Source organism: Harpia harpyja, chromosome 10, assembly GCF_026419915.1.
Source record: "Harpia harpyja isolate bHarHar1 chromosome 10, bHarHar1 primary haplotype, whole genome shotgun sequence".
Classification (NCBI taxonomy): Eukaryota; Metazoa; Chordata; class Aves; order Accipitriformes; family Accipitridae; genus Harpia; species Harpia harpyja.
Genome location: NC_068949.1, coordinates 27,128,333 through 27,154,983, shown reverse-complemented (window position 1 = coordinate 27,154,983; position 26,651 = coordinate 27,128,333). Strand labels below are relative to the sequence as shown.

At 39.4% G+C, this 26,651-nt stretch overlaps 2 protein-coding genes across 6 annotated transcripts in view; one reads left to right on the top strand and one right to left on the bottom strand.

Annotated features, from left to right (window-relative positions):
- KIF20B (kinesin family member 20B) overlaps positions 1–20,653 on the bottom strand; it is a 43,605-nt gene extending 22,952 nt beyond the window's left edge. Inside the window, exons 1-19 of the mRNA XM_052799842.1 lie at positions 20,514–20,653; positions 18,832–18,988; positions 18,221–18,307; positions 17,986–18,102; positions 17,656–17,794; positions 15,231–15,415; positions 13,138–13,186; positions 12,281–12,475; positions 10,708–10,819; positions 10,181–10,252; positions 9,544–9,690; positions 7,626–7,788; positions 6,331–6,582; positions 5,417–5,556; positions 4,662–4,809; positions 3,445–3,712; positions 2,779–2,840; positions 2,466–2,585; positions 703–868 (exon numbers count right to left, since the gene is read on the bottom strand). Of these exons, the coding sequence (XP_052655802.1) occupies positions 703–868; positions 2,466–2,585; positions 2,779–2,840; positions 3,445–3,712; positions 4,662–4,809; positions 5,417–5,556; positions 6,331–6,582; positions 7,626–7,788; positions 9,544–9,690; positions 10,181–10,252; positions 10,708–10,819; positions 12,281–12,475; positions 13,138–13,186; positions 15,231–15,415; positions 17,656–17,794; positions 17,986–18,102; positions 18,221–18,307; positions 18,832–18,987 (2,578 nt within the window). The 5' untranslated portion in view covers position 18,988; positions 20,514–20,653. The remainder of the gene's footprint in view (positions 1–702; positions 869–2,465; positions 2,586–2,778; positions 2,841–3,444; positions 3,713–4,661; positions 4,810–5,416; positions 5,557–6,330; positions 6,583–7,625; positions 7,789–9,543; positions 9,691–10,180; positions 10,253–10,707; positions 10,820–12,280; positions 12,476–13,137; positions 13,187–15,230; positions 15,416–17,655; positions 17,795–17,985; positions 18,103–18,220; positions 18,308–18,831; positions 18,989–20,513) is intronic.
- A 5,206-nt stretch (positions 20,654–25,859) lies between these two features.
- The window catches only part of PANK1 (pantothenate kinase 1), a 43,666-nt gene continuing 42,874 nt past the window's right edge, over positions 25,860–26,651 (top strand). For all 5 annotated transcript variants that reach the window (XM_052798757.1, XM_052798756.1, XM_052798759.1 and 2 more), the window contains exon 1: positions 25,860–26,039. The gene's annotated coding sequence lies outside the window, so the exon portion shown is untranslated. The remainder of the gene's footprint in view (positions 26,040–26,651) is intronic.

The window sequence follows — 26,651 nt, the reverse complement described above, 5'->3', positions numbered from 1 at the left end:
TTTAAGTTTCACCCTTATCCTTGAAGGTCTTCAACTGCAACTAGTTTATTCACCTCATTCTAAAAAGACTAGTAAGCTCAGAGATAAAACAAGGAAAGCAAAAAGATTGGAAGTGCAAACGCAGGAGCTGTACAAAATATGCCATTTGTGGACTTAAAATAATTTTACTTCCATTCAAGCGGAAAGCTTTTCTCCTTTGCCAGCACTGTCACCTCGATGAGAGCTAGTGTGTTTGCAGCATGCGTACAGAATGAAACATCAAGTTTCACAGCACAAACTGTATGACTGAACAATCATTAAGTCATTGACACCTTTGATGCTTGCTTAGGCATTTTTAAAAAACTTGAGCGGGAGATACTACTTTCCTAGAAGTCCAGCAACAGCAAGTTCAGTACAAAAACAACTGTTAAGAAATTGCTTAAAAACTACAGCTGAGTCTGCAAGTACATTAACACATGAGAAAAAGCAGCAAAAAGGAAAGAGTCTAAAAACTAACTTTTATTTTAAGCATTTAGGAGTGAACAGTATAGGACCTTCTGCAAGACAGATATTTACTTAACAGTTACTTCCATTTACAGTTTAACATAGTAGATTTTCTCCTCATAACATCACGTTTACGCTTCACAAATTTTTGCTTCTGTTCTGGAATAGTAATCAAGTTTTTATGGAAGACCCCCTGTCGAGTGATGGTAGAAATTGTACCTTTCTTTGTAGGTGGCTCTTCTTCCACAGTAGCCTTACTTTCAAAGCAACGTTTTCTTCCCACTTCCAATACAGTTTCTTCACAATCCTTGAACTGGCTGCTTTCAATCACTTTTTTAGAGTTCTTTTCGGCCAATTTTCTTTTAATGGTAGTTACAGTGTTGTCCTGTGTTAAAATAAGATCAATTACTTTGAAGTTTTACAAAGTGAGCACTTAAAAGGCTTAATTTTTTATATGCAAATATTTTTACAAAACTACCTGGGTAACATGTATAGGGGTTGTCAGAGGAACAAGTCAGTTACAGATCAGTTACTTAAACCAAAAGCAGGTACACCTTCAGATACTAACAAGCACAATGCTTTGCACCGTACAGAAAGCAGAGCAAGAGACTACGAAATTACAAAATGCAAGACTTGCATGTAAGAGGAGTTTGTTTACCATCTGAAAACAATTTCCAGTGTCAGAAGAGTTGATGAAATTCCCGATTTGTTCAAAGAGCAAATGATCAGCTCTACAAGTTCATCACTTTCTTGTCATAGTTGGTAGAGTTGGGAGTTTTAACTGCCTTCAGCAAAGCCACAGATCATTTTTATCGTGACAGATCTGATGCAATTTGAAAGCCTAGTCAGTTCTGTCATACATAGACTATACATCTGACTAAGAGTGAAGTTTCTTTACTTGCAAGATGACACAAGTGGCAAGCCTTGCTGGTTGCCAAGGACCAAGTACTTATCTTTAAGTACTTCATTAAAAAAATAATGCATAGAACAGGCTTGAGGTTTGTGGTCATGTTTTAAGTTTCATGCCACACAGTCTCATAGAAACACTGGACAGAGTTGGAGCCTTGCTCTTGGAAGGAGTAGTAATAGGAAGCAGTCATCACAACTCTTATCACTCTTGGAGCACTCATACTATCGAAAAGCTAAGTTGCTGTGGAGCAGAAAGAGGGAATAGAAGATTAAGTATGGTCAAAGCCTTGAGTTTACAGTGGAAAAGAAAAACAGATCAGAGTGCTGACTAAGTTTCGTTTAAAATGTTCCCAAAATTACTTCAGGTTACTGGACATCAGGCTCAAAAAAAACCCCTTAACTACATGGTTTGATTTTTTTAACCTGTATACATTTAGCCAAGCTAGTCTTTTGGCATTCAGCAGCTGGCAGTAGACTAGCCAGTTGCAAGTTTTATTAATCACATGAAAAGCAGAAGGATCCTGGCCATCCATCCACTCTTAGTTCAAACTCTGCTCAATAAATTCATATTATTGCTCTTCCTTTGAAAGTGTGCATGCATGGCGGTGGTGGGCGGAACACACCGATTTTTGTTGCCAATTTACACAATCACTGTTGTTCTCACATTATTAACTTCTAACTTTTAATTAAATTTGACGTTTTGCTGCAGCAAAACCTCCATTCCTTCCTCTTCCATTCAGGCAAAAATAGAGACAGTGACATAATCCCTTTATTCCCACTGCTTAAGTCCTCCCATTTTGAGTTTTTTAATTTAGAGTGGCTCTTCAGAGTCTCACCTACAGTCCTCCAATAATAACTCCAGATCACTGCTTCCAAAAGTCCCACTTTTCACACACACCCACACACACATTTTGCTGTAACTTTAGTTTCAATACCAACTTCACCTGCTACAATTTCAAGCAAGTAGCAATTACTTACAGAAAATTTCAATTTTCCAAAGTAGTTAAGTCCATTATAAGCACAGATTTAGATTTTTTTTTTGTATGAAGAAAATTGAGATGTCTAAGACTTACATAGTCTTTTATGGTTTCTTCTAAATGGGATATCAAATCTTGTAGTCTCACAATAACATCATCTTTTTGCTCCACAATGTCCATTAGCTCTTGAATCCTTTTATTCTGTGTATTCATTTTCTTGGAAAAGAAAGAATAGTAGTTCAGTCAGTGTTAAACTGTTGACCTATACCATGCATTTAGAAGCAAGACCAGTTAAGCGAAGCTTGGTATAAAAAAAAGCTAGAAGCATACTATTATAGCATTTTAAGCTATCAGAGTTTTGTATTAAAGCAAATAAATTTTGCACAAGTTTTTCCTTGGGAAGAGTTACCTCAGTTGCTTCTTTAAGCTGCTCAGCAGACTCATCCAATTTAATCATCTGCATTTCAAAGTCTGTAACAGGAAAAGAAGCCTGCATCAAATAAGCAGCCGTTACATAGTTTACTCAGTAATCCATTTTTCCAGATCTCTGGTACCTCAGTAGCTTTTGAATAGACCGATTTATTTTCATGTTGTCTTCTACTTATAGGACACATTTCATGAGTAGTTTAGGGTTGTTTTTTTTTCCTTTTTGAATAGGAGAATTGGGCCTTGCAACCCATATAAAATATAAATCATGTCAGGAGACTTCTGCTAAAATAGTGTTACGAGGTATTGCTACTTTTTCCTCTGAACATTCTACAGGACACCTGAAAACACTGTGTCAGCAAAATGTAGAGAAGTGTGGGGATTACAATATAACCATAAAATCAATAACGTTGACATTTTACCCCACAATTCAGAAGCCTGCAATTAACAGTTTTAAGTTTTGTCTTAAAAATGAAATAACCAAGGCCTATGGAATTGTTCAATCTGAACATACACAGAACAATTGGTTACCACCTCTATACATATGATTTGGTTCCAAAATCCTGCTCAACTGGATTATTATTTCTATTTTACAGTAGTCAGTCATTTCTTTTTTCTGCCTTTCACATCACACTTACACCCAGCTCACCTTTGGTTTTCTGTATCAGCTCTTCTTCAGCTCTGATTAGTTCATTGGTTCTCTTCATCAGCTCTTCTTTGGTCTTAGTTAGTTCAGTGGTAACTTTTCCCAGTTGTTTTTCAAGCCAGCCTATAGCTTCCTGTGGGTCCTCTAGAGACAAAATGTACCTGTGTGCTTCTTCTGCCTGCTTTTTTATATCAATGACATCATTCTGCAGAGAATCAATAATGCCCTCAAGATCAGTGTAGGTGCCTGGCCCTATACTACAGCCTTCATCCTGAAAGATAATTTATATGCATTTAGAAATAGCAAAAAATTGCACAATAGCCATTATTTCTACAGAAAATTTGGAAGACCATTATGAATTCAAACATGTAAGTACAGTTGATTCTGACTTCAAAGCCATCTTGTGGGTTCATATACAATTTGATTGCCAGTTTCTGCCTACTTTCACAGACAAGTCTCCAGTATCAAGTAATAGCCACTTGATTTTTATAGCATTTAATGACCCACCATCACATTCCCTTTTATAGCACTGCAAAAGCATCCCCTCCAAATTTAATATAAAAGCTACTATTTTTTTTTACCCAATGAAAACATTGCATGAACACAGCAAGTGAACAGTTTTAGAAGGAATACATCTGAAATCTTCACGTATCAGTAAAAGTTTGTGAGGTAAAATAGGTTTGTGGCAACTTATCAAATTAAGTTGTATTCAAAACATTGACTTTATATCTTTCCTCTTTGTCTTTTAACAACAAAGGTTCCAAAGTCACAAGAGCCAGCCTCAAGTTAAGAGTCTAGTTATGGCTTAAGTGTACATACACTTCTCATTGCTTCAGTTGTAGCTACAATAGCCTTAAGAGGGAAAAAGCCTCTGGGACCACTCCAGTACAGTCAATATATAGGGCCTAAGAAGTCAGCTTCAAATATTTTAAATAGGCACTTAATGCAATAGAGTTTATACCATAATTGCAGCTTTCCCCCCAATTTGTGTACAGTAATTTTCACTTGTGTTGCAGAAATGCAGAAAACCCCAAAGATTCCTAAATGCATACCCGAGGCTCAGCAACTACTCCTATTACATGTGACAAATATATCTTGCTGAGGATACAGTTACACAGCATGCAAGTCCTTGAAACTATCCTTCTAATCCTTGAGACATACAATCACCATAACATAAGGTAGTTAGTAAAAGGGATATTATTGGGGGCAAATAAATATACCAGAGTTCCAGCTGTTTCACTGCAAGCCTGATCCTTTAATTTTTCTTCATCTGTGTATTTAGTATAACCATTTACAAGTTCCTTGAAGATTTCCAAGCGTCTTTCAGAATTTTCTTCAAGCCGCTGTCGTTCATGAGAAAGGCACTCTCTATAGTAGGAAAAATAAGTCAGCTAAAAGCTAGCCATACGAGCTGCTAAGAAATTATTAGTTAAGCTGCCTATTAACAAAGACTTTTTTTTTCTTTATTTTGGCACAATAGAACAATACACAAAACTGTGTTGCTACACCAAAATAGAACTGTATTTCCCAGACACACACCCCTGAAGAATAAGGTGGAGACAAATATATACACAGATTATGGATAGCACTTAACTACAAGCATTTTTTCCTAAGCTTCTTGAGGCAGAATACCTGTTTGGATTATCACTAAGACTGCAGTAAACAGAGAATTTGCAAGTGTCACTCTTTCTATAGACATCCTATCAACAAAGCTCTGCTCTTAGGGAGAGCTCTACAGGAACAAACACTGCTTACAGATTCCACACACACACGCCTACCCACCTCACAAAAATCAAAGCCTTTCCTACACAGTATTTTTCCTGAACTCTTAGTCCAAACAGAAACTGATCTTTTAACAGAAGCAGTAAGCCTAGCAGAAGAGTGTGGTCTCTTATGGCCAAGAAACAGATTTAATACGTGAATTTACTTTCTTTTTTTTAACCAGTAATTTTAAAGCCACTTAAAGCTAACTTACTTGAAATCTATTTCCCGCTCAGCAAAATATTGGGTAAATTCTTGTATCACTTCTTCACGAATTTTCAGTTCCAGCAGCAACTTATTCTTCTTTTCAGTAATAAGTTTGTTCTTCAACTCTTCTATGAGACTCAGCAGCATCTAGAATTACCACTAGTATTAAGTTTTTCATAAAGAAATAGTTTCCCAGAAGTGAGATTTTTCCCATTCCCCAAACACTACAACAGTTTGCTCTTCCAGCTGGCAAAAGTTATTCCAGTTCTTTTATTAGCTTATTCATAAACAGGAAGATTCATGAGTAGATTGAAATATCTGTTTGATACTAGACCAGCAATTTATAAGTTGCCACAGAGCAGGCATTTGCAAAGAACATTAAGTTTCTTACAAGAATTCTTGAAGTTGTCTTAAACAACAGGCTTAAGCTCCACAGGATTTGGCTCTTGTTTTCCAGATGCTCATTTTTGGGGCAATATTAATGAAATCTCCACAAAACAGTCTCTAGTCCTCTGTTCCCTCCTCATCTTCCCTAGAAGTGACTAAAATTGCTGTTTCTTAAAGAATGGCTTCCAGAGTCTTCTTGTGCATAGAATACAAAGGAATAGCCTTCTGTATTGCTAGAGACACGGTAATACTTGCTGTGCATTGACTGTAGATTACCAAAAGGTGAGAAAGCCAAATCTGCAATTTTTACTGCTTAGTCTGTATTTAGACACATTTCATAGTTTTCCCACAATACGCACTAAGTCATGAGTAATCCCACTTTTAGTTCTTAACACTGGATTTAGGTAGAATAAGGGTGATCAGAAAAAAAACAACAAAACAAACAACAGGTGAGATATGGGGAAAACCAGGAGAAGAATACCTTGCTTCAAGACTCCATGCTACACTAATTCTTAAAGTAGCCCTGGCACATACCTTATAGTCTTCTTTTCCAATAAGAACTTTATTTTCTTCATGTTTCTGCACTGCTTCTTCTCTTGACATATTATGTTGTTCCTCCATCTCATCATCATGTTCAACCACATCTTCTAAGCTCCTGTCCCATAAGATAGTAGCTCTTTTCCTTGGGATTGGCATTTTAGTGTCACTAACTACTGATGATTCTCTTACTGATTTCTGGCCAAATGACTGATCTTGGGGAAGAATAGATGTGTCCATAACTAAAACCTACCCAGAAAAAAAAGAAAAAATTCAGTGTTTTTTAAAACTTCTACTGGCGCTTCCAAGAGATCCCTGTTGCACTTTCCTATAGGTGTCCTGAGCACAGTACTCTCCCAGCCTACCCTCTGTTCAGAGTCACTACTTAGACCAGTTTCCAGCTAGAGTACAAAGGAGTCACTTTATAGTCTAACCCTTCTTTTGATCCCAGGAACTCCAAGTTTCACTAGCCAGACAACCTACAAGAGGGTTGCCACCTCAGATTTCTGTGTTTCCTATACTTTGAGTTTCTAGTTGCATTAGACAAATATCATCCTACAAATTCTATTTCTTCAACAACTGTATCAACCTTACAGTCTGCTCCTTCTAATGTTGTACTTAACCTGCTTAGATGAGCCGACATTCCAAAGGCCTGGATCTATTGTCCTTTGAACATATCTAACTGTCAACAGAAGTTTTCCACAGCTTCCATTAAGGCTGCAGCACTGATCCCTGATACTTTAGTCTTCCAACTTTGCCAGGGTTATATCACTGCACTTACTTCTACTCATTCTGCTTAACCTCCACCTTCCCACTGAAGCCTCTATGGACATAAAGATGACCTTTTAAACTCTTTGGTGCTCAACCTATTTTATTGGTATTTCAGGTGAGCAATATTCCAAATTAAGATAGCAGTAATACACGGGGCAGCCAGAATTGCTCCTAGGTGACAGCATGTTATGTGTGCAGAAGACAAATTTACCTAGATCTCAGGAATTTCTTCCAAATATAGCAAGTGTCTTGTTAGGCTGGACATTTTATAGGAATTATGGATTTTCAGTAGGAGATGCTCCCATCCCCACACTCCAGAGAAAAAAAAAAGTGACCCCACAAAGCCTTTCTAAAAGCTTTACCAAGAAAAAAAAGCCTGACTAGGAGTAATTAGAAAATATGATTGCAATATGAGACAGAAAAATCCAGTAACTAAACTCATATTCTTAGAAGTGAGAGAACCTGCTCTTTAAATGCAAATCATAAGTACTGATCAACAAGATAAACTACAACACACTTACTTTTTGTGCAATGGCCGAGAACTTTAGCACATTAAGTGTTTCATCATATACTGAGGCACATTGGCTTATGTTTACTATCATGTATACCTTCCCCTTTCCACTGAAGAATCCTTGAAGGAAATGAGTTAACTTACTTTCCCGAAAGGGTATGTGCTGCTGCAACCTTTAAAGACAAAAGAACAGATGACAAGAAGTTTAATAATTCCCAGTCAGGGTAAGAGCTATCCAGCCTGAAGACTTAAAAATATTTTTAAAAGCAGCAGTCTTTAAATCAATTAAAATTGTTTTAGACTAGATACAGCTGTTTGTGAAGAGACTGCATAGCTGTTGTGACTGCTGCTTCAGCCATTATCTCAGATAGGCTATAGCAATACAATCAATGGGAGCACTTAAACAAAAAGTATGTTCATCATTTAGCCTATGGTAGGTCACACAGCCTCATGCTACATCAAACTATACCCCATCTTTCTATTCTCCTTTCCACATTCATGAAAAGGACATGTGTCATCCTAGGCATGCAGTATCCAACATTACCAGAGATCTTTCTCACTCGGTATCCTGCCTCTGAGAATGGACAATAGCAAGTGCCTAGGCAAGCAAATGAGTATACACCAAACAGATGAAGATACTTTTCAGAACTTCTTCTGTAATCCCCCAGCAGTTTGGCATTTCCTAAATCAGAAGTTGTGCCCTTGAATTTAACAGCTGGTGATGTAGTTTTTGATGCTTATAGGAAATTTTATGAGAATTCCTAAAACTTGACTAAACACACACTTGCTGCTGAATAGGTTGCTTGCATTTTGGACACATGACAGCTATTCAGTTACATGAATAGTGCTACAGAACTCAGCAAGATAGTGACACTCCTGCCAGAATACACATACGGCTCATAAGTAGCTTTGCTGCAGGACTGATAAACAAGAATTTTGAGAGCTACTGCTTCCTATTCAACTTGCAAGGGGCATCTATCAACACTTTAAGAGATCATGCTTCAGAACATTTCTTCTATATTGTTAAAATTCCAAGTTATTAGGATCAGAAGACGACATTCTGAATACATTAACAGCTCTCTAAGCAGCTGCTAGTTTTAACAGATCTTCCTGTTCTCTCCAGATAGGAATGATAAGAAAGACCATAAACGCACAAAACGTAGGGTTAATCAGGAACACACACTAGCAAAACTTTTTCACCTTAAGGTGTGATAGACTTTGAATAGGCTGTCAGAAACAGTGTTGTGGGGTAAGTGAATTTGGCAAAGCACATCTGGGCATATCAATCAGCAGATTGAGAGTTTGTTTATCTTCTGGGACACAGAAATAGATCTTCAAATAACAACCTGAGGAAAAAGCAGTTCCTGGACAGCTACATCCAGCTAGGGCATAAATAGTGGGAAGGCTTTCTTTTGTCTGCATGTGGTTAGCTAGATCAGGAGGAGAGTATTAAAGTTATGTCAAGATTTAGAAAAAAAAGACAAATTTTGTCAAAGAGTGCACAGTTATGAGAGCATAGCAATATCCTGCTGCTGAAAAAAGTTACACTAGAAGTATGTAGAAAATGGAGTTAGTTCACAAAGGAATAATAAAATACTGAAAATTTGACTCTTACTATGACAATAGTGAAAAGGGAGTTTTAAACTTATTCCAAAGTTTGTTTGATAAGCCAAGCTCAGAAGAAAGTTAAATTGCTAAAATCTATGATTGCATGTTTAAAGGATGGTAGAATTCGAATGATTTAGTTAAAGAGCAAAACAAGGCAAGTTTAAGATAACTTTGGTATATCAACAAGACTTTACAGTATAGACTTTGCAAGTCCATACATCTCTTCTGCCAAAACCTTAGTGTTAGCATTGTATATCTTATAAACATTGTAGACAATACCTAAAAACCACAACCAGTTTGCAATTCATAGAAGGACTTACTTTGACTGTTGACAGTTCTTGAGTGCGTTAATACACTTGCCTAGAATCAGGAGAGAGGTGTTTATATTTCCACTCTCTTTCAATCTATCACCTTCATTGCGCGTCTTGGTACATCTTTCTGAACCAGCAAGATCACACATTGACAATCTGAAAGCAGATAAGGCAAATTCACTTTATTTGCCTTAGAACATGCACAAATTATTCACTTTTAAATATGATCAATTCTCTTAGAGGAAGAATTTCCTGATCTTCATCTGCATGAACTCTTCCATCCTTTTCAATGTTGCTTCCCCAATCAAATTTCACACTACTTCCTGCCAAATCTTTTCCCAACACACTTCCTATTTTCCCCCCCTGTCCTTTTCCTTCTGAGGACTTACATGCGTTCAGGAGCATAGCAGGGTAGCAGAACCTTGTGCTGAACAGAGGGGACAAGATATAGAACAGCACTGCAACACGACGGCTTGAAGTAGAGGGCCAAGTACTCTTGTGAGTGTAGGAAGCGGGAAAACCACCACACATACATGAGGCTCTGCCAGGGAGCACTGGATGTACAGCGCAGTACCAGGTACACCGACATGGAAAATAATTGATGACAACATCAGAACAGAAGAGGGGGAGTCTGCTCTGCACTTACTCATTGACTCGGGTCACTCGTGGTACTCCTGAATCTTCAATTTTTAGTATCTTAACTGTGAATATGCTGTGACTAAAAGGAGAAGTTTAAATCAGTGAGTGGTAAAGTAGACCAATACCTTCAAAATATTTTTAGCCTCCACAACATCTGTTCAAAACACTGTTAAATCTGTCAACATATCTAAGCATATACTCTATCAAACACAAACTTTTAAATATACCTTTATGTAGCACTTATTTTGCTTTTTTCCTCAGACATTTAGATGGAATAAAGCTAAGTGCTTTTACTTGAAGGAGAGTATTTGTTAAAACACTGTTAGCTTTTGTACATGTTCATCTTATTGAAGGATTGAATCCTTTTGGCTTAAAGCATTGGGTCACATACTGCTAAAGGACACCAAAACTGAAACCTAGATATCTAGACCTTGTTAAAGACTCTACCCCACCTAAAAGCCACAAGCCATATTTTAGTTTCTCCATCCTCCCACACACCATCCTATGCCGAATGTTATTCAAAATGTTTCTCACCTTCTGCTGGAGCAAGTATTTAGTTTCGTGCTTGCAATACTTTGGTGTTTCAACCCCAGTTTTAGAAGTCCAAAAGCTTCTTTAGAATCAGAAATCTGAACCCACTGCAGATCTTTAGGAAGAACAAACATGATAATCTTGTAAATATCATTATCAAAAAGAAAGGGATTAGGGGATAATGTACACACACCAAGAATAATACATTTACTTGAAACACACAAACATTTTACTAAGCCTGCTTCAGACAGAAATTACATGACAAATAATATCAAGATTCCTCTTTCCATGGGAAAGGAAGGACAAGTATATCACATCATTTCATCCTATTAGCACACTAAAATAGGTTCCATCCGTATTAAGTGAGCAACCTTAGCCTGAGCACTGAAAAGCCAAAAGGTAGGGTCTAATATGAATATGAAAGCCCCATGTTCATATTCATCAAGGCAGAATTCTACCTGGACAGCCTCTCTGTTCTAGCCCATGATTTGGAGCAGGGGGGGAATGGACACCTTTCAGGGCTATCAACTGAAAGATATCTTTGATATCAGTGAAGAATTTTGTCTGCAAAATCATGACTGTATGTCATCTTGATATGTGCTAGAGTAAATACCAACAACCCTACTAACAGAACTTATAATATGAACATTATGACCTCTTAAACTAGATGTCACCAAAATTGTACTAGGAAAAATACCACCTGTGACCAAGAAAAACAAGAAAAATCATTAACTGGTTTTCCTCAATAACATCAGGAACACTTCCACACAATTATACTTCCAAGCTTTATAAAAAAAGATTATGCTGAAGCATAGCTCAAAGCAAACTATTTCCCACTTCACACATTTTCTAGTCTTTGAAGAATGAAGACGTTGGGTTTATTGTCCAATTCAGCTTTTTGAATCTATAGTTTGGCATATGAAAGATAAAATTAGCAGGCAAAACACCTACAAAAAAGCCTTTAATCTAGAATTGGTGTCTTGATTGTCCAAAGAACCCGTAACAAATCAAACAGGTTTCAAACCCTATTTTTTTCCATGGCCAGAAACAAACACTCTACTGCTATTTTGAGTTCTGTTAACTCCGCACCACCCCCAACCCAAAACAAATTACATCACAGGTTTGATTAAACTGGAGTACTGTAAAACGTAATTTGTAGTCAGACTGTTTCTCTACAGAAAATACAAAAAAAACCAAAGCAAAGAAGAGAACTGTTGAGCCAGTTATAACTATAGTTAAGAATTTTTGGAGGCTTTTTTAAGAAAGTGGAAAAAAAAAGACCAAGCCACCTACAAATTTGCGAATTGTTTTCAATATTTCTTCCATTTCAAAGAAATTTCAGGGCAGTGAAGTGCATACAGGCTTTTAAGAGTTACAGTCAAGAATAAAGAGAAAACGCTATTAAAGGTACAGATACTACTATTTATGTAGATTCTTGCCTTTCATACTCAAGGTAGACATTTCTAGTGCCACAGTGAATGCAGTTAGGAGTTTTCTAATCTAGAAAGAGACATTATTACAGGAAGGCTAACTTTTCAAGTTACATGTTTAGCAATTTGCAATGTATTCTAATCACCTTTTACGTAAGAACATCCCTTGATGTCTTGAGCAAGGCGTAGTGTTTTTCTCTTCTTTTCATTTGACATAGGAATCAGTAGATCATAAAAACATTCATTGTAAATCTCGAAAAATGAAACCCAAACAGAAAACTTGATGTAATTTTTCACAGTTGTGCTAGATTGTTCCAAGTCTTTTAAGAGTTCTTCCAAATCTGCCAAGTACAAAATATTACAAGTCAATATAGGCCTAGTAAAGTGAATCTCATTTAAAAAATTAATAAGTGAAAATTGATATTACAGAAGCCTTCTAAAAAATACCTACTGCAGGCAAAAATCCATTGAAGTTTCCCACCCTTAAGTATCTGGAAGTCACATGTTTACCCTACATATCTGCAAGAAACACCTACTCTACCACCTCCTTTTCCACTTGCAAATTCTACCAAACACATCCAGCTTGGCTAGAATTATTTGAGTCTCTTCAATATCTTCAGAAGACAGAATTAAACTGTCAAGTATACTTCACTCAGACTTTTTAAAGCAAACCTAGTATTTAGGTAGTTTTTAAATGCTAGAATTAGGTTTATCTAATTACATACAGGTACTCTAAAAGCCTGTCAGGATACCACCAGGGCCCATAGCATAAGTAGTACTAATTTTCCTTGCTATAGTTTCATCTCATTTAATGCCTGTTCAGGTATTCTTCTAGCCATTTTATCCTTGTTTTCTGCCCAGATAACTTGCTCACTATCTAATTCACATGCATATAAAAATGCCAAGTAGTCATTTTGTTATTAACATAGGCCAGAATTCAGTTATTGACTTTAAGAAAGCTTCTTTGCCAGCTTTAGTTACAATTCTTTAATATAAAACATACCCTTAGAATCAACTGGTGCTTTGTTATTACTGCTATTTTGATGGTCTACCTACAAAAGAGAACAGAGATATTAAGATATATCATTGACAGTACATCACCAGTTACTTTTGTAACAGCTCTACTGTCCTACTAGATAGGGATACAGTGTAGTTGCAATATGCCAATACAAAGATCCTGGCTACACATCATGCCTAGTTCAATGCACCTGTACACTCCTATTGAAAGGGTTGATTCTTGCATTAATACTCATTCCTGACACTTCTCTTACATCAGGCCCTATCACAGTATATAGCATTTCAGCTTGCTGAACCAGAAGAAAACTAGCCACAGAAAAATAGAGGGGTGGGAGCCCAAACAGAAACAGGGTGATTTAACAGGATGATTTGCAGGAATCCAGTTGTAGTTTACACATTGCTCTCAACCTGGTGAATCTAGAGAGTACTGAAATTTTTTATTATTGGAATTCTGCTAATTCAGGATTCCTTAAGGCTTACTAGGTCAACCCTCAGAAACAGATGTGTATGTAGAATACTCATTCACTTAAATTAAGTGACCAACTTCCTGCTTCATGATACAGGCTGTAGAAACCTTTCACAGTTGAAATAAAGTCTAGGTTTTAGAAAGAGAAGGAAAATTTTCTTCTGCTGAGCTCTTAGGAAAAAAAAAAAAAGGGGTAAAACAAGTCCCTACAGCTATAGCTTATGAGGTTCATACACATACACTCCGTTCCCAGTCTTAGTTTTGGTTGGTTGTTTTTTTTTTAGGTACAGGACTGCAAAGAAGTACAACTCATCTACAAAAAACAGTATGCTTAAAAGAAACATGGATTAGAAAATGAGTGTGGTTTGGGTCAGGGTTTTTTTAGTGTTTTGGCAAGAGTATACTTCATATAACACTGGGATTTCATGAAGTGATCCCTGAAATAGTTTAATATTTATGTAATCAAAACTTTAAGGTTTAAGCTTTACACATATAAAACACACACCCAAACCTGTCTCTGTTGAAGTAGGTGCAAACTTTGCCACCAAATTTATAAGCTAAAGTATTGTTCTTACAACCAGTTTTAGAAACTGGAGGGGACATATGTGTACTCAAACACACATACGTGACAGGTTTTTCTGAAGTCCTTAAAGACCACTAGTGCTAGATTTAACATATGCCTGTGCTTTTGAAGTGAAGTCTTGAAGAATTTTGCTGCCACCTGCCTTCCACACTGGAGAAGTCCAGTTAACTAAATAAGAGATAAAAATCAAGGTAATAGATATATTCTGTCCCACAACAGCCAGAACACCTCATTATAATCTAGCATACCACTGGGGAAATGCTTAATTCTTTTCATTAAAAATAAAAAAAGCACAATAATCCCTCTCTAGTTCCAATTTCTAACATATGCTCAGGTTTTTTTATATTATTCCATTCATTTCAAAATTAGAAACACCAAGAAAAAGGTATGCTTATACAAAATACAAATTCCCTATAACTGTAACTGGACTAAACAGCTTCAGAATTCCAGGCAACTCATAAAACTGAAGTGTGTTTCTGGACTGCCCAATAGCAATCAGTTTAAGAATAAAGTCCAGCAGAAGCCCATTTTAATTCAAGTCTTTAGAAGTCCACTGGCTTTATAGCTCTGCTGTTTCAAAAAACGTTTTGCTTCCTTTGAGGATATTTGCCAAACTGGAAGAGAGGAACAACCTCGAAATCATTAGTTTCTTTCCAGTACCCTCAAAGACAGTAAATCATTTAAAGGAGCAGACCTACCAGCATCCCCACAGATGGAGAGACTACTTGCATTCATTCCTTATTAAGCACAAGTAACCCCAGAGGATAAGTTATCAGGTGTCCAAGCTATAGAAAAAAAAGCTTAGAGTTTACATCCTATCAAGTATTCAGCCACAAGACAGAAATCCACAGCAGAACAGGGTTCATCAACTCTATTGCTCACTTTACTGCTAACCTGAATTTGCTGACAGCAAATGGACACATCCATGCTTAAATACAGATAGCTCAATGTTACCCTGTTCATTTTTCAATAGGAAGAGACTATCTAAAGATGTGTGTACTCATCAGTATAGAAAGAAGTGCTCCTCTACCTCTTTTGTTAGGCGAAGTATTGAATTTTTAATAGCGGTTTCTTCTTTCACTTGGTCTTTAGTCAGCTTTATATAATCTCTACACCGATGGGGTTTGAGATCCATTGCTGTGTATAGCTTTCCTTGAATACTTTTAAACAACATATCCATAGTCCTTGGCAGAACACCAACATCATCTTCTGTCCCTGAAAGCAACATCCAAAAGAAAGATCCTAATTATTACTGTAAACAAGGTATACAGATACATGAAGACAGAAAGATAAACAATTCTAATCTCAAGGCATACATGAGGAATGTGGAGGCCACTTACAGCACGAGGCAGTAGGTTTTTTGTATTTTCAAGGTAACAGAAATGTCTTAAGAGTGTTTTGAAAGGCATTTGGCTTTCAGCAACAGCTCATGCTCTACTGCTTAGACAGTAAGGGGCATAAGATAAAAGAAAAACTGCTGGAGTATTCCGCATAAGCTTAGCCTTAAGAAAACAAACAAACAAACCACAACCAACAGACATTTAATAGAGATTTGTGGTTTTTCAATCGCATTTCATAGGCTGCCTTCACACTCTCTCTCAAGGAAGTAATCCTGAAGTACAACTGATAACTGATCTCTCAGCTGCAGTCCTGTACTAATTTCACATACCCTACAAAAAAAGTTCTAGAAGACTTGTGAAGGCTTACTCCTTCCCCTGTCCACACCCTTTTCTCAGAGCACACTACTTTTGCACCTAAAAGGCAAAACAGTCAAATAAAAACCTCAGTGCACACTTGATCTTTCTGAATCCAGATGCAAGTTTAAAAAAAGGCTTCACTTGACTTTGATTTCTAAATCAGAGAAAAGAAGGGGAGAGAGGAAGAGAAACTACTGTCCTGTATCAGACTGACAGGATCATCTTCCAGACTGATAATTTCTCCTACTCTTGAGACAGTTAGGCAACACAACTAGTGCTATAACTGATAAAAGCCCAAGTCAGAACCTGTGTAAAATCTGGTTGGCACTCAAACACCAAGCTAGTAACCAAATAACATATTAAGTTAAAGTAGTGTTGCATTACATTTCTTTATCCTCGTCTCCTCTTTTCTCTAATTATTTTTTGTTTATTATAATGCCACTTGTAATTCAACTTAACATGAACAAAGTTCACAGTTGCTGGCGAACAACAAACAGTCCTAAAAAACTGCTTCATCCTCACTTAAGTCCTTCGTCATTGACTGAATACAGTCTCCCATGTAATGCCAAAGTGGAAAGGCTATACTGACAACACTGGGAATAACAGAAGAGGAAATCATGGCACCCAGCAGCAACATTCTGCCCTGCCAATTCTTATCACAAGTCGATAGTTAAGTGCTAAAAATATAATACCATGAAAAAGTCTCCAGAGTCTGAGAAGATATGAATGAAAAATTCTCAGAAAACCACACCACACAATACACCCCAAACTAGTCAAGCATGAGGGGCTGTATGCTTTAGGAAATTTGGGTTTTGTTATTTACCTATTAACTATTATGACAAGGAAGAGCATTCCATTATTGCCCCAGATTAATGATAACTGAAAGTACTGGCAGTAGTCTTTAGCTATAATCCACTTAACAGAAGATCACTTAGAAGACAACGTCACTTCAATAAAGATCAATTTCACATGGCACAAAACTCATTGTCCTACTACTTCTGTGTATAAAATCAGCAGTATAGCACCTAGAACTGCCATTTCATTATAGGAGAAATTGTTTCTGTGTGAATCAAATCACCTTATTTGTTAAAATGCTTTAAAAATAATTAAAGAATGACATCTTCTGACCAGAAAGTATATTGAGCTTTAACAGTACAGAATAGTGCATCAGAAGACAAGGTCTCCCAGGATATTATTAAGCTCAGAAACTTGAGACAAGACAGAAATACTTGGAAGTAATCAAACATGTTTCAAAACATTTATTCTCTACCTATAATAATTGAAACAGACTCAAATATTATTTCTTATTTTAAGACAGTCCATATAAGATGCCTATGACTTTTATAATAATGAAAAGTAACAAAATGCTAGTCTGGTGTAGAGTGACTTACACACTTTTCACATCCTGATATATAGAAGACATATTTTCCTAACTCCCCCTCCTCCCTGAGGGGGGGTCCCTCTAGATACTTGCAGGAAAAAAGACAAGTCACACACACTTGGTTGAACTTTACAAAGCAGTATCACTATGTGTTTATGTAAACTCTGGCAGTGACTCTGTCTGTTGGTAGTTTAGTGGTATTTGTTATGGAAGGAGACTTTCAAAGGCTATTTATTAATATTCAAGAGAAGCAAATGTATAGGGCCTACAGTTTAAATAAAGGAAAATGTTATAATATTTCTGCTAGAAGTAATCCTCACTTTAAAAAAAAAAAAAAAAAGGAAGTTCATTCAAGGAGAATACATTTCTACTTATACCTTGGAATGTGTAGGTTTTCCCAGCATTTGTAACGCCATATGTAAAAATAAGACGATTATATCCATCTAAGAAGTCTTGCACTGGTTGCTTCATGGTACCTTCAAAGAATTCTTCTTGAGTTGTTTCAGGTCCAAACACCTGAGCATTACCAAGAAACATCTTCATTTTGTTTAAGCAATCATTAGAGACTTTTAAAGAATCTTTTAAATTCCCTATGTTTATAAAGGCTATTGACAGTTTAAAAATCTAGTTTGCTTGGTATTAAATAACATAAGTTAAACAACTTTTTCCAGAAATAAATTAAAGACTTTTAAAGACAATTCATTTACTCGTGAAAAAGTGAACTTCTGTATCATCTGTCCAGCAGTTTTTTCACTTAGCCGACTCAAAGAGTTTTTGGGGGGCTTCAGTATGATGCTTGTTGAATCTTCAAGTAAAATACAGTCCTATTAAAAGAAGCACAAGCAACACAGGCATGAAAAGAGTATAGAGAGCTCAGCTTACAGGAAAAAAAAAAAATTACACATACGTTTAAGGTATTTTTTAAGTAAATAAATGTCACACCTGCAATTCATTTTCTCTTTCCAACGATGTCAATGGCCTAATACGCAGGCAAACTTGTATGTGTCCCTTAGACTCCAAACTGCTCCTCTTAAATTTAAAAAAAAACAACACCAACAAATTAAGGAAGTTAGAAATTTGACTAGATTCTGTGTTTGATAACTAGCATGTTAAGGCAGTTTTCTTTTCATCAGGCTATTTTGAACAGACTTATTTGATGACATGAGAAGCAAAAGTAATTTATTACATCAGCTTTTACAAGTGCTTAGGCCCCTGCAGAAGTTTGCTGTGATAACTTAGAGTTAATAGTCTCGCAACACATACATGCACTACATTCAGGCCAACTAGAGATCAAGAATGAAACCCATAAAAATATTCAATGATTAAGCTGCTCTGAACAGGCAATTAGCCTCATTCACAGAAGACTGATGCACCCAATAAGGTATCAATGCAGTGCCACACAAATTAGTCCAATTCTATGTATCTCCTCCAAATTAAAAACATCCTAAAGATGCTTCTCATCTTATCTGTAGAATTCTGATTATTCTTATGGATGAAAAGACTAAGCTTGTTAAAAAAATAAATACCAAACAATACAAATATTACTTTCTTACCTGGCTTGTGTCCGAGCTTGAAGAAACCAAAGAAAATTCAGCAGAGAGATCTGCTTTAATATCGTCCACATTTACTGGTCCTGTTCTTTGAGGCGGCTCGACACTAGCAATATAGGATGGTCTGAAAAGTTTCTCATTATCCAAAGTCGGTTCCATCCTGCAACATAAAATAAAACTATTTTTTGCTCTCTGATCACATAAAGTAGAGCTTCTGAAGTGCCTTAGAAGACAAGTCAATCTGAGATTGATAGCTGCAATTTCTTTAATGAGAAAGCTTTCTTCACCCTATTCATAATTTACATAGCAAGTTTCTGATAGCTGGGGAGAAGGTCTGCAGAGGGGTTCGCATCATGATGAAACAAGAACAGCTGTTCTTCTTTCAACGAACAGCAACTGTTTACCAGGGAAAAGCCTTACATGTATATCACAACCTTGCTAAAAACCATGTCTGACATGACAGGGCCAAAACACTTAACAGCTCAGTCTTCCTATCTAGCCTGTAAAAGGCAGATACAGGACTTCATGAATCTAGACAAACGTCACCAAGCTGCAAATGCTATACATAAAGTAAGCAGCAATGTTTACTTTGTTTTTTCTAATCGACAGTTTTTGTCAGGTAACTGCATGAAAACCAGAAAAACTTGGCACGAAATATTATCACAGCTTGAACAAACACTGACCTGTGAATAAGCTACTACAGGAAAGAAACACACCTGTGCTGTCACAATCTAGAAGTCTTATTCATCAGCTACACAAAGTCACACTGCAAAACCCTTATCAGGCCTTGACAGGAAACATAATTTTTAGATAACTGACATTTTAGTTGCTTTAAATATAAGCTGATTTTAAAGTGTGATTTGTCAAGATTATGCTCTCATTCTGTGCCTTTTTACAGAAGAGGCAAAAGACAAACATCAAGCTATGTGTGCAAAGCTGGCACTAAAATTGTTTGGACGAGCCCAGCACCCAGACCAGAAAGGTTCAGCCACTAACAGCATGCAAAACCCAAGATGCGGACTATCCCTCTGTCTCCACGTGGTGTCACACAGCACTGTAATTACCTTAGATATTCTGGTGTAAACAGGTATGTTTCCTGGCTGTAGCCACTAAAAGGTATTTGTATACTGGGATACGTTATTGTAACTGCTTACCGTGACAATAGTTTAGAGCTGCAGACACCCCAAGCGAAGGGGATAGAGAGCGGCACACACAGCGAACTGTGGTCACAGGCTGCGCGCATAGGCCGTGCACAGTCAGGCAGCACAAGGAAGGGTAGAAACGGCTCAAACCGCGCGATAAGCCTGGCAGTTTATATCAATCATGAAGCATCAGCCCTTAAGAACCATTAAAAGGAAAGTTTCCCCCCTGCAAACATCAATCTTTCACTTCAAGGCGTTGCACTGTTTTCCCGCTCTTGCGGGACGCTGCCGCCTGGCTCCGGCAGCACCACGGCCCTGGGCCGGACGCTACCCGCGGCTTGCGCGCCCCACAGCAGCACCGAAAAGTTTTCGCGCACCGTAAGGCTGGTAACCACGCTCGCAGCAGGGAGAAGCGCAGGGAAGAGACCCCAGCACCGCCCGCCACGAAGGCCGCCCACGCTGCTTCCCATCTCCGCGACCCCTCAGCCCGCAGCCGCCTCCTGCCCTGTTCAAGCGACAGCCCCGCAACCCGCACGGGCTTACCCGAGAGCCTACGCCACGCCGGGCGGGGCGGGCCCGGCCCAGCCGCCGACCCCCGCCAGGTGAAGGCAGCCCCGCTCTCCTCTCCGCTCCGCTCACCGGCCGGAGAACCGCCGCCGCTCACCGGTACAGCGCCACCGGCACGGCCGCGGCTTCTTTTCGAATCCGACCAATGGGAGTGCGCGGCAGCGCCGCGCGGCCTTCTGGGAGGGCGGCCGTTGCTGCGGCGAAAGGCTCGACGGGAAGTGTAGTCTTGATGGGGCGGTGGAAGGGGGCGGGGCCCGGCCGAGCTGCCTGGCTGGCGGGGCGGGGGGAGGTTTCCTCTCAGGCGGCGGCAGGGCTGTGCGATGGGGGTGGGCTACGAGGGGGTCTTTACTGAGACTTCTGAATCGCACGCACCCAGAGCCGTCAGGGCCTGTCCCCTCAGCGGCAGCAGGAGCTTGACTGCCACGGGAAGGCGCCCTGGCCTCGCCGGGCTGCCCCGCGGCCTGCCCTCGCCTGCCCGCCTCGCCGTCTGCAGTGCCCGGGCTCTGCCGGTCTGGCAGGAGGATATATGTAAGTTCAAGCTTGTCGATACTCCGGATGATTACAGTGATGCTATTTCCACAGGCGTTCTGCAGGCTGAGAGGCAAGCTGAGGCTTTGCGATCTGTGTATGGACAGGATAATCGCTGTTTGCAGGTAGTGAAAGGGAAGAGGCCAGGTGACCTCCTCAAGCTGCAGATGCCCTATATCCAAACAGGGATCAGCAGAATTGGGAAACTCCGGGTTTAAGTTCAGGCTGTGCTTGTTCCTCACCCTGGGTTACAATACTGACAGTGGCAGCTGTGGAAAACACTTAGTAAGGTATCTTTGTTTAAAACCTGCCCCAGGTGAAAATTATTTTTTGGTACCAGGTTTGCATGACAGGTGCTTAATTTCTTAATCTGCAAGGAGCGAAATTCTTTGGCTTTATTTTCAAAACAGTGTCATAACGCCAAACAGGTCATCCTTTTCTAGAATGCCAGGGTAGGGAAATGTACAGGTTTTGGTAACAAAAATCACCATAAGTTTCTCTTTAGACTCAGACAGGAATTCTTTGAACTTTAATAGGGAACATCTGCCTATTTTAAATGGAAATAAAAGTAACTTGAAAGTAGTCGGTAACTACCAAACCCAAATGTTTGTCTTTCATTTGAAGAAAAGAATGCCAGCTAGTGCAAGCAATTCTGTAAAAGAAAAATTCTGCGCAGATCATGTATCAGCTGTTCTGATGAGGTTGTCTTTAAGATTAAATCCAATCTTTCTTTAAACAGAGGCTATGTCATATCAGTAAAAGATGTGTACTTGATTTCAGTTTAATGGCAGAAAATGATGCAACTTTGAATTTGAAATTGTTTGCCAAACAAAATTGAAAAGCTCTTGTAGACATTCTTCGAGACTTAGGCTAACTTTTAAAAAAGTACCTTAGTTTCTATCCTGAACAGAACCATGAATTCAAACTACTGAACTAACCTAATGCCAAACCACCTTTTTCATACCAGGAGGGGACTGAGAATGGCTCTCAAAGAGAGGGAAAAATTAGCTCCTGGGAGCAAACCTGAAAGTTGTTCTCTTCCACTTGTTGGAAAGGAAAACTGAAGATCTTCTCAGAATATTTTGCAAGGTATATTCTTGAGAAGGTTGGAGGCTATTTCCTGCAGAAAATTGTTCTTGCTAAGTTGGGGCATAACAAAGTTCATGGTACAAGCAATATTTTGGTTTTGTTTGAATATTACATTTCTGAAATTGTTTTTATAATACTGCACATGCTGCATAATTTAAACTGGTATCTCAAAGGACTACCGTCAACATTCTATAAGAGCAAACCAAAACACAATCTAACATGTCTTCCTAGCCTCACATAAACCATGATAAAGAAAACATTAGATCAGCATAACCAACCCAGCCTGTTTTGGAGTGGTAGATGATGAAACTCCTTCTGTGTAAATAACCTTTATGGCTTTCCACCAGTATATTCTCCTTAAAGTGGTCTGTGCAAGGACAGCCAGTTGCAACAAAAATATCTGCTGCCAAAACTGTTAACTCATTAGCCCCTGAAATTTGATTATGTTGCTACTCAAATGCTCTATAACTTGTGGAGCAAGGTTGCCACTCCCCAAGGGGAAAAGATTTTTTGTAAATGACTTGTTACAGCTCTGACGATTACCCTTAGAAACTCATGGTCCTTATAGTTGGGACAGGACTCAAAAGTTGTGGATAGTCTACTCATGGGAGTGATGAGATGATGCCCTATGAGACAGCATATCTCAGCTGGCTTTTACATTGCTGTCAGAAGTAATTAGAGACACAGTCAACACTGCTGGGACTTGGCCCAGCTTCCTTCAGCACATCTGAGCAGCAGCCAAACCAGGACTGGCTTCAACTTCTTTGTACTCAACTCACCTTCCCTAGGGAATTAACAAAGTACTTCAGTTTCCCCTCAGCACTCTTGGTTCTGCTGTGCTTCCCCATGCCCCGACAGCACTACCTTCCAGTCTTGGCTGGAGGCAAAGTCCTTCTTCTGCAGGGTTTGTTTGGAGCTGACTGGCAAGAAAGCTCCCATTCCTTGTCACACAGGTATCTTGGAGAAAGATGGTGTGCTGCGTTATCTTCTTGGTAGTCTGCCATGTCAGCCCCTTTTCACCCCTATCTTTCAGGGCAGTGCTTGTCATTTATCTTGTTGTTTGCACCATCCTGTGGATGTATTTCACACTTACTTTAATTTGAACCTGTGTAGTGGTACCCTCACTGTCCCACTCCCATCAGTTGCCTTCAGGTGACATTATTTCTAATGCATATACAGCTGATTTTATGAACTCATGACTTTGCAGGCTGTTCGTTTGCTTATTTTGGTTCAGTAATATAGAGAGGTTTTCCTTTATCATCTCTTTTAAGCAATGAGTTGCTTCTTCAGTCTCACATTTCCCAGTTCGTTCGGTATCATTTTTCTATGGCTGACTTTTGATTCTTTACCTATTTGCTTGTTTCCTGCTCAAGACTAGCTTTAAAGGCACAAATTTAAGAGAAAAACGGCTTGGGTTTGTCAGTGTGATTTTTGTGCTTTAGTGTGCCTACGTTCAAGCTTTCTCTTGAACCCAGCGGCACGGAGGCGGTCACCTGCAAGCAAACAAACGTTCAGGTTTGCCATCCTGTGTAAGTTGACTAGCACGGCGTTTCTTCCTTCAGACAGACACGAACATGCGTCAGATTAATTACGGGAGACAAGGTGACACGGCCCAGAGCGTGAGGCTCGCAGTAACGTCCAGAGTTAGCGCCTCGGCCCCGCCGCAAAGGCCCTACCGGCCCCGCTCGCCCCGCAGCGCTGGCGGAACCCGCCTCAGCGGGGAGCGAGGCCGCAGCCCGCCCTCCGCCGCCCCGACCCCGCCGGGCTCTCGGGCCGACCGCCGGCGGAAGACGCCCGGCCCGGGAGCTGCCGGGGGAGCCGGGCGCGGCCGCTCCCCGGCTCGGGAGGCTTCGTCCCGGGGGTCAGGTGACAGCGTGGGGGCCCGGGAGGTCGCAGCGGGGCTGGGCGTCTCCGGCCGGCAGCGGGCAGGGCCCGGCTCTGCAGGGGCGGGGGGCGGCGGCCCGCCGGGTGTCTTCAGCCGCCGCAGCGAGGCGAGCGGCGAAGGGCGGCTGGCCGGGGCGTCGGGGCCCTTTTCCCGGGGGGGGGGGGGGGGGGGCGGGCAGGGGCTTTCTGCCAGTCCCCGGCCTGCAAATGCTGCGGCTGTTTCGCGGCTAATTTAGTTAACTGAGTAATTGCGGGATTTCGGGCGGGGTGAGAGGAAACCGTCACTGGAAAGAGCTTGTGGATGGATGGTCGTGAGGCCGCTCCCTTGAGGTGCTCTGGGAGCGTAAAATACAGTCCGGAAAATGAATCGTAGACCCAAGGGCACAGAGGGAGCTTGCGGAGCACATGCCAGGGTGAGATAGCCAGCCAAGAGCCTGGGGAGGAAGGAGGGGATCGCTGATGGGCATCTGGAGGCAAGCCCTAGTGCTGGACTCTCTGGCCACTTTGCAGGGCCAGGGCTGGCTGCTCCAGCTAGTAAGGTGTTGGGGTTGCCTGTGTTCTGTGGTCGTGGTTATTTAAAATGTCACTCATTGAGAAGAGAAGAGACAGGGAGCTCACAGCTGGAGACATGGTTGTGTTAAGAAGGCTTGTTTAGGTACTGCTGTGTGTGAGCTTCTCATAAATGCAGTGAGGCCACCTGGTGCCATGCCAGTGTTTTGTGGAATGAAAATGTACTACATGTGCTCAGCATATCATTTTTAAATCTTTGTAACTTCATTTGAAAACCTGTGCATGGCAAGCATAGTATTACTCCTTAAGCAGAAGCTATATTGTCTTACATAGGAGAAGATTTGAAATATATTTACTGAGATGTATTTTGCTCAGTTTGCATAACTCGAGACTTAGTCTTTGGAAAGAGTGCAACTGAGACAAAAAAGCTATCGTTGTTTCTTCCTGCTTCTCCCTTAACCCTCTGGTTATTCCTTCTGTCATTCTTTTGAATTATTGCATAATTCTCTGATGTGCTAAAGAGATCATTTCAGCTGTAACCAACCTTTCAATCTTGTAATTGAACCAAAAATTTCAAAATCTATTATTGTCTGTAATATGATAACATAAATAATCACCATTTTGAAGGTCAGATCTAGCATTTTGAAATCAGAACCTTCCACCTCTCATCAACAGGCTTAAAACATACCTGAAGACATAATGTGTGTCTTGGATCATTATGCTTACCAAGTGTATGAATGTACTTAGATTCTCAGGTTCTTTTAATTTGAACAGCTCTTTAATAAGCACTTGTAACGAAGTGCCTTGTAGTGGTAGTGTTCTATACTGGTTCTAGTGACTAAAGCAAGTGAATGTCTTGAATATTCTGAGGAATTAGTAATGCAGTTAATTTTTTTCAGTATTAGTGTGCTGTATATTTTCTCCACCTACCCATCCGTATTTAAATCTTTTGTTATGAACAGGAGGCTTTTCGAGGCAGGATCATTAGGGCCTTCCATTAGGGCAATTGTACTGATGTTTTCCTAATATAGTGGGATTTTTAACCTCACAAGGGCTTTTTAACATCATCACAGCATAAATTATGATAAAATATGTTTCATAAATGTTTCTATGATATACTCTACTTATTTGAACTGCCCCATTTGTAGTAATATTTAATAGGCTATCAAGATGAATAATAATTGAGAAGTATTTTGTGTATATGTGTGTGTATATATATATATTTATATATAGTTTACTACCAAAGGAAACTGAAGCTTTACTAACTGGAGAGAAAAAAAAAAATTACTTTTTTTTTCCTCTGCCTTTTCTTGGGTATTTCTGTAATGCTGGCAACAGATGCTATAAGGCCGCTAGTGATGGCTAAGTACTTTTCTTCTTTATTGCTGAAAGGGGCTGAAGCATTTAGATGTGAGTCGGCTGATCAGGCCAACCACCACAATATCGTATTAGTCAATATAACAGCAAAAGCGGCCTCCGTTGGAGAAAATGGTAAGAACTGTTTTCACATTGTGACATAAGTATTTGTCCTATAAATGTCAGCTGTTTTGTCTGACATAGTCATAGTCATGTGGCAAATAGTGTAATTAGTTATCAGGTGTTTAAGATACATGTTGCGAATAGTAAAACTATTGTTTAAAAAATGTACTGTCAAAAGGTTTTTTGTGAAAGTTTATTTATACAAGAAAAGATAACTACTCTTACATTGTGTGCTGTGTTATTTTTAAGAACAAGTCTGCATACATGGCTTTTCTATAGAACTGGTTGCTAAATATAGTTTCTGAGGCATTTGTTATTTGCCCCAGAAAATTAAAAGTCCATCCCAACCAGACCCAGTACGCTGTCTCACTCTGGGTTGTGATCATGCTGAGTCATGTAAACCAGGCACTTCTGAGCTACTGGTAATCACATAATTGGAAACCTTGACAGAGAATCCACAAGCAGGAAGACTGACAGTTGGTATTGATGAGGTGTGTAATATTCTTCCCTCCTAGTCAACATTATACTGATGTCTCAGGACATACTGGTAGAAATGGGTCTACAGCTGGAATAATAAATTGAATGCTGTACTTAGAGAAGTCAGTATGAGTTTTGCTACTGTTT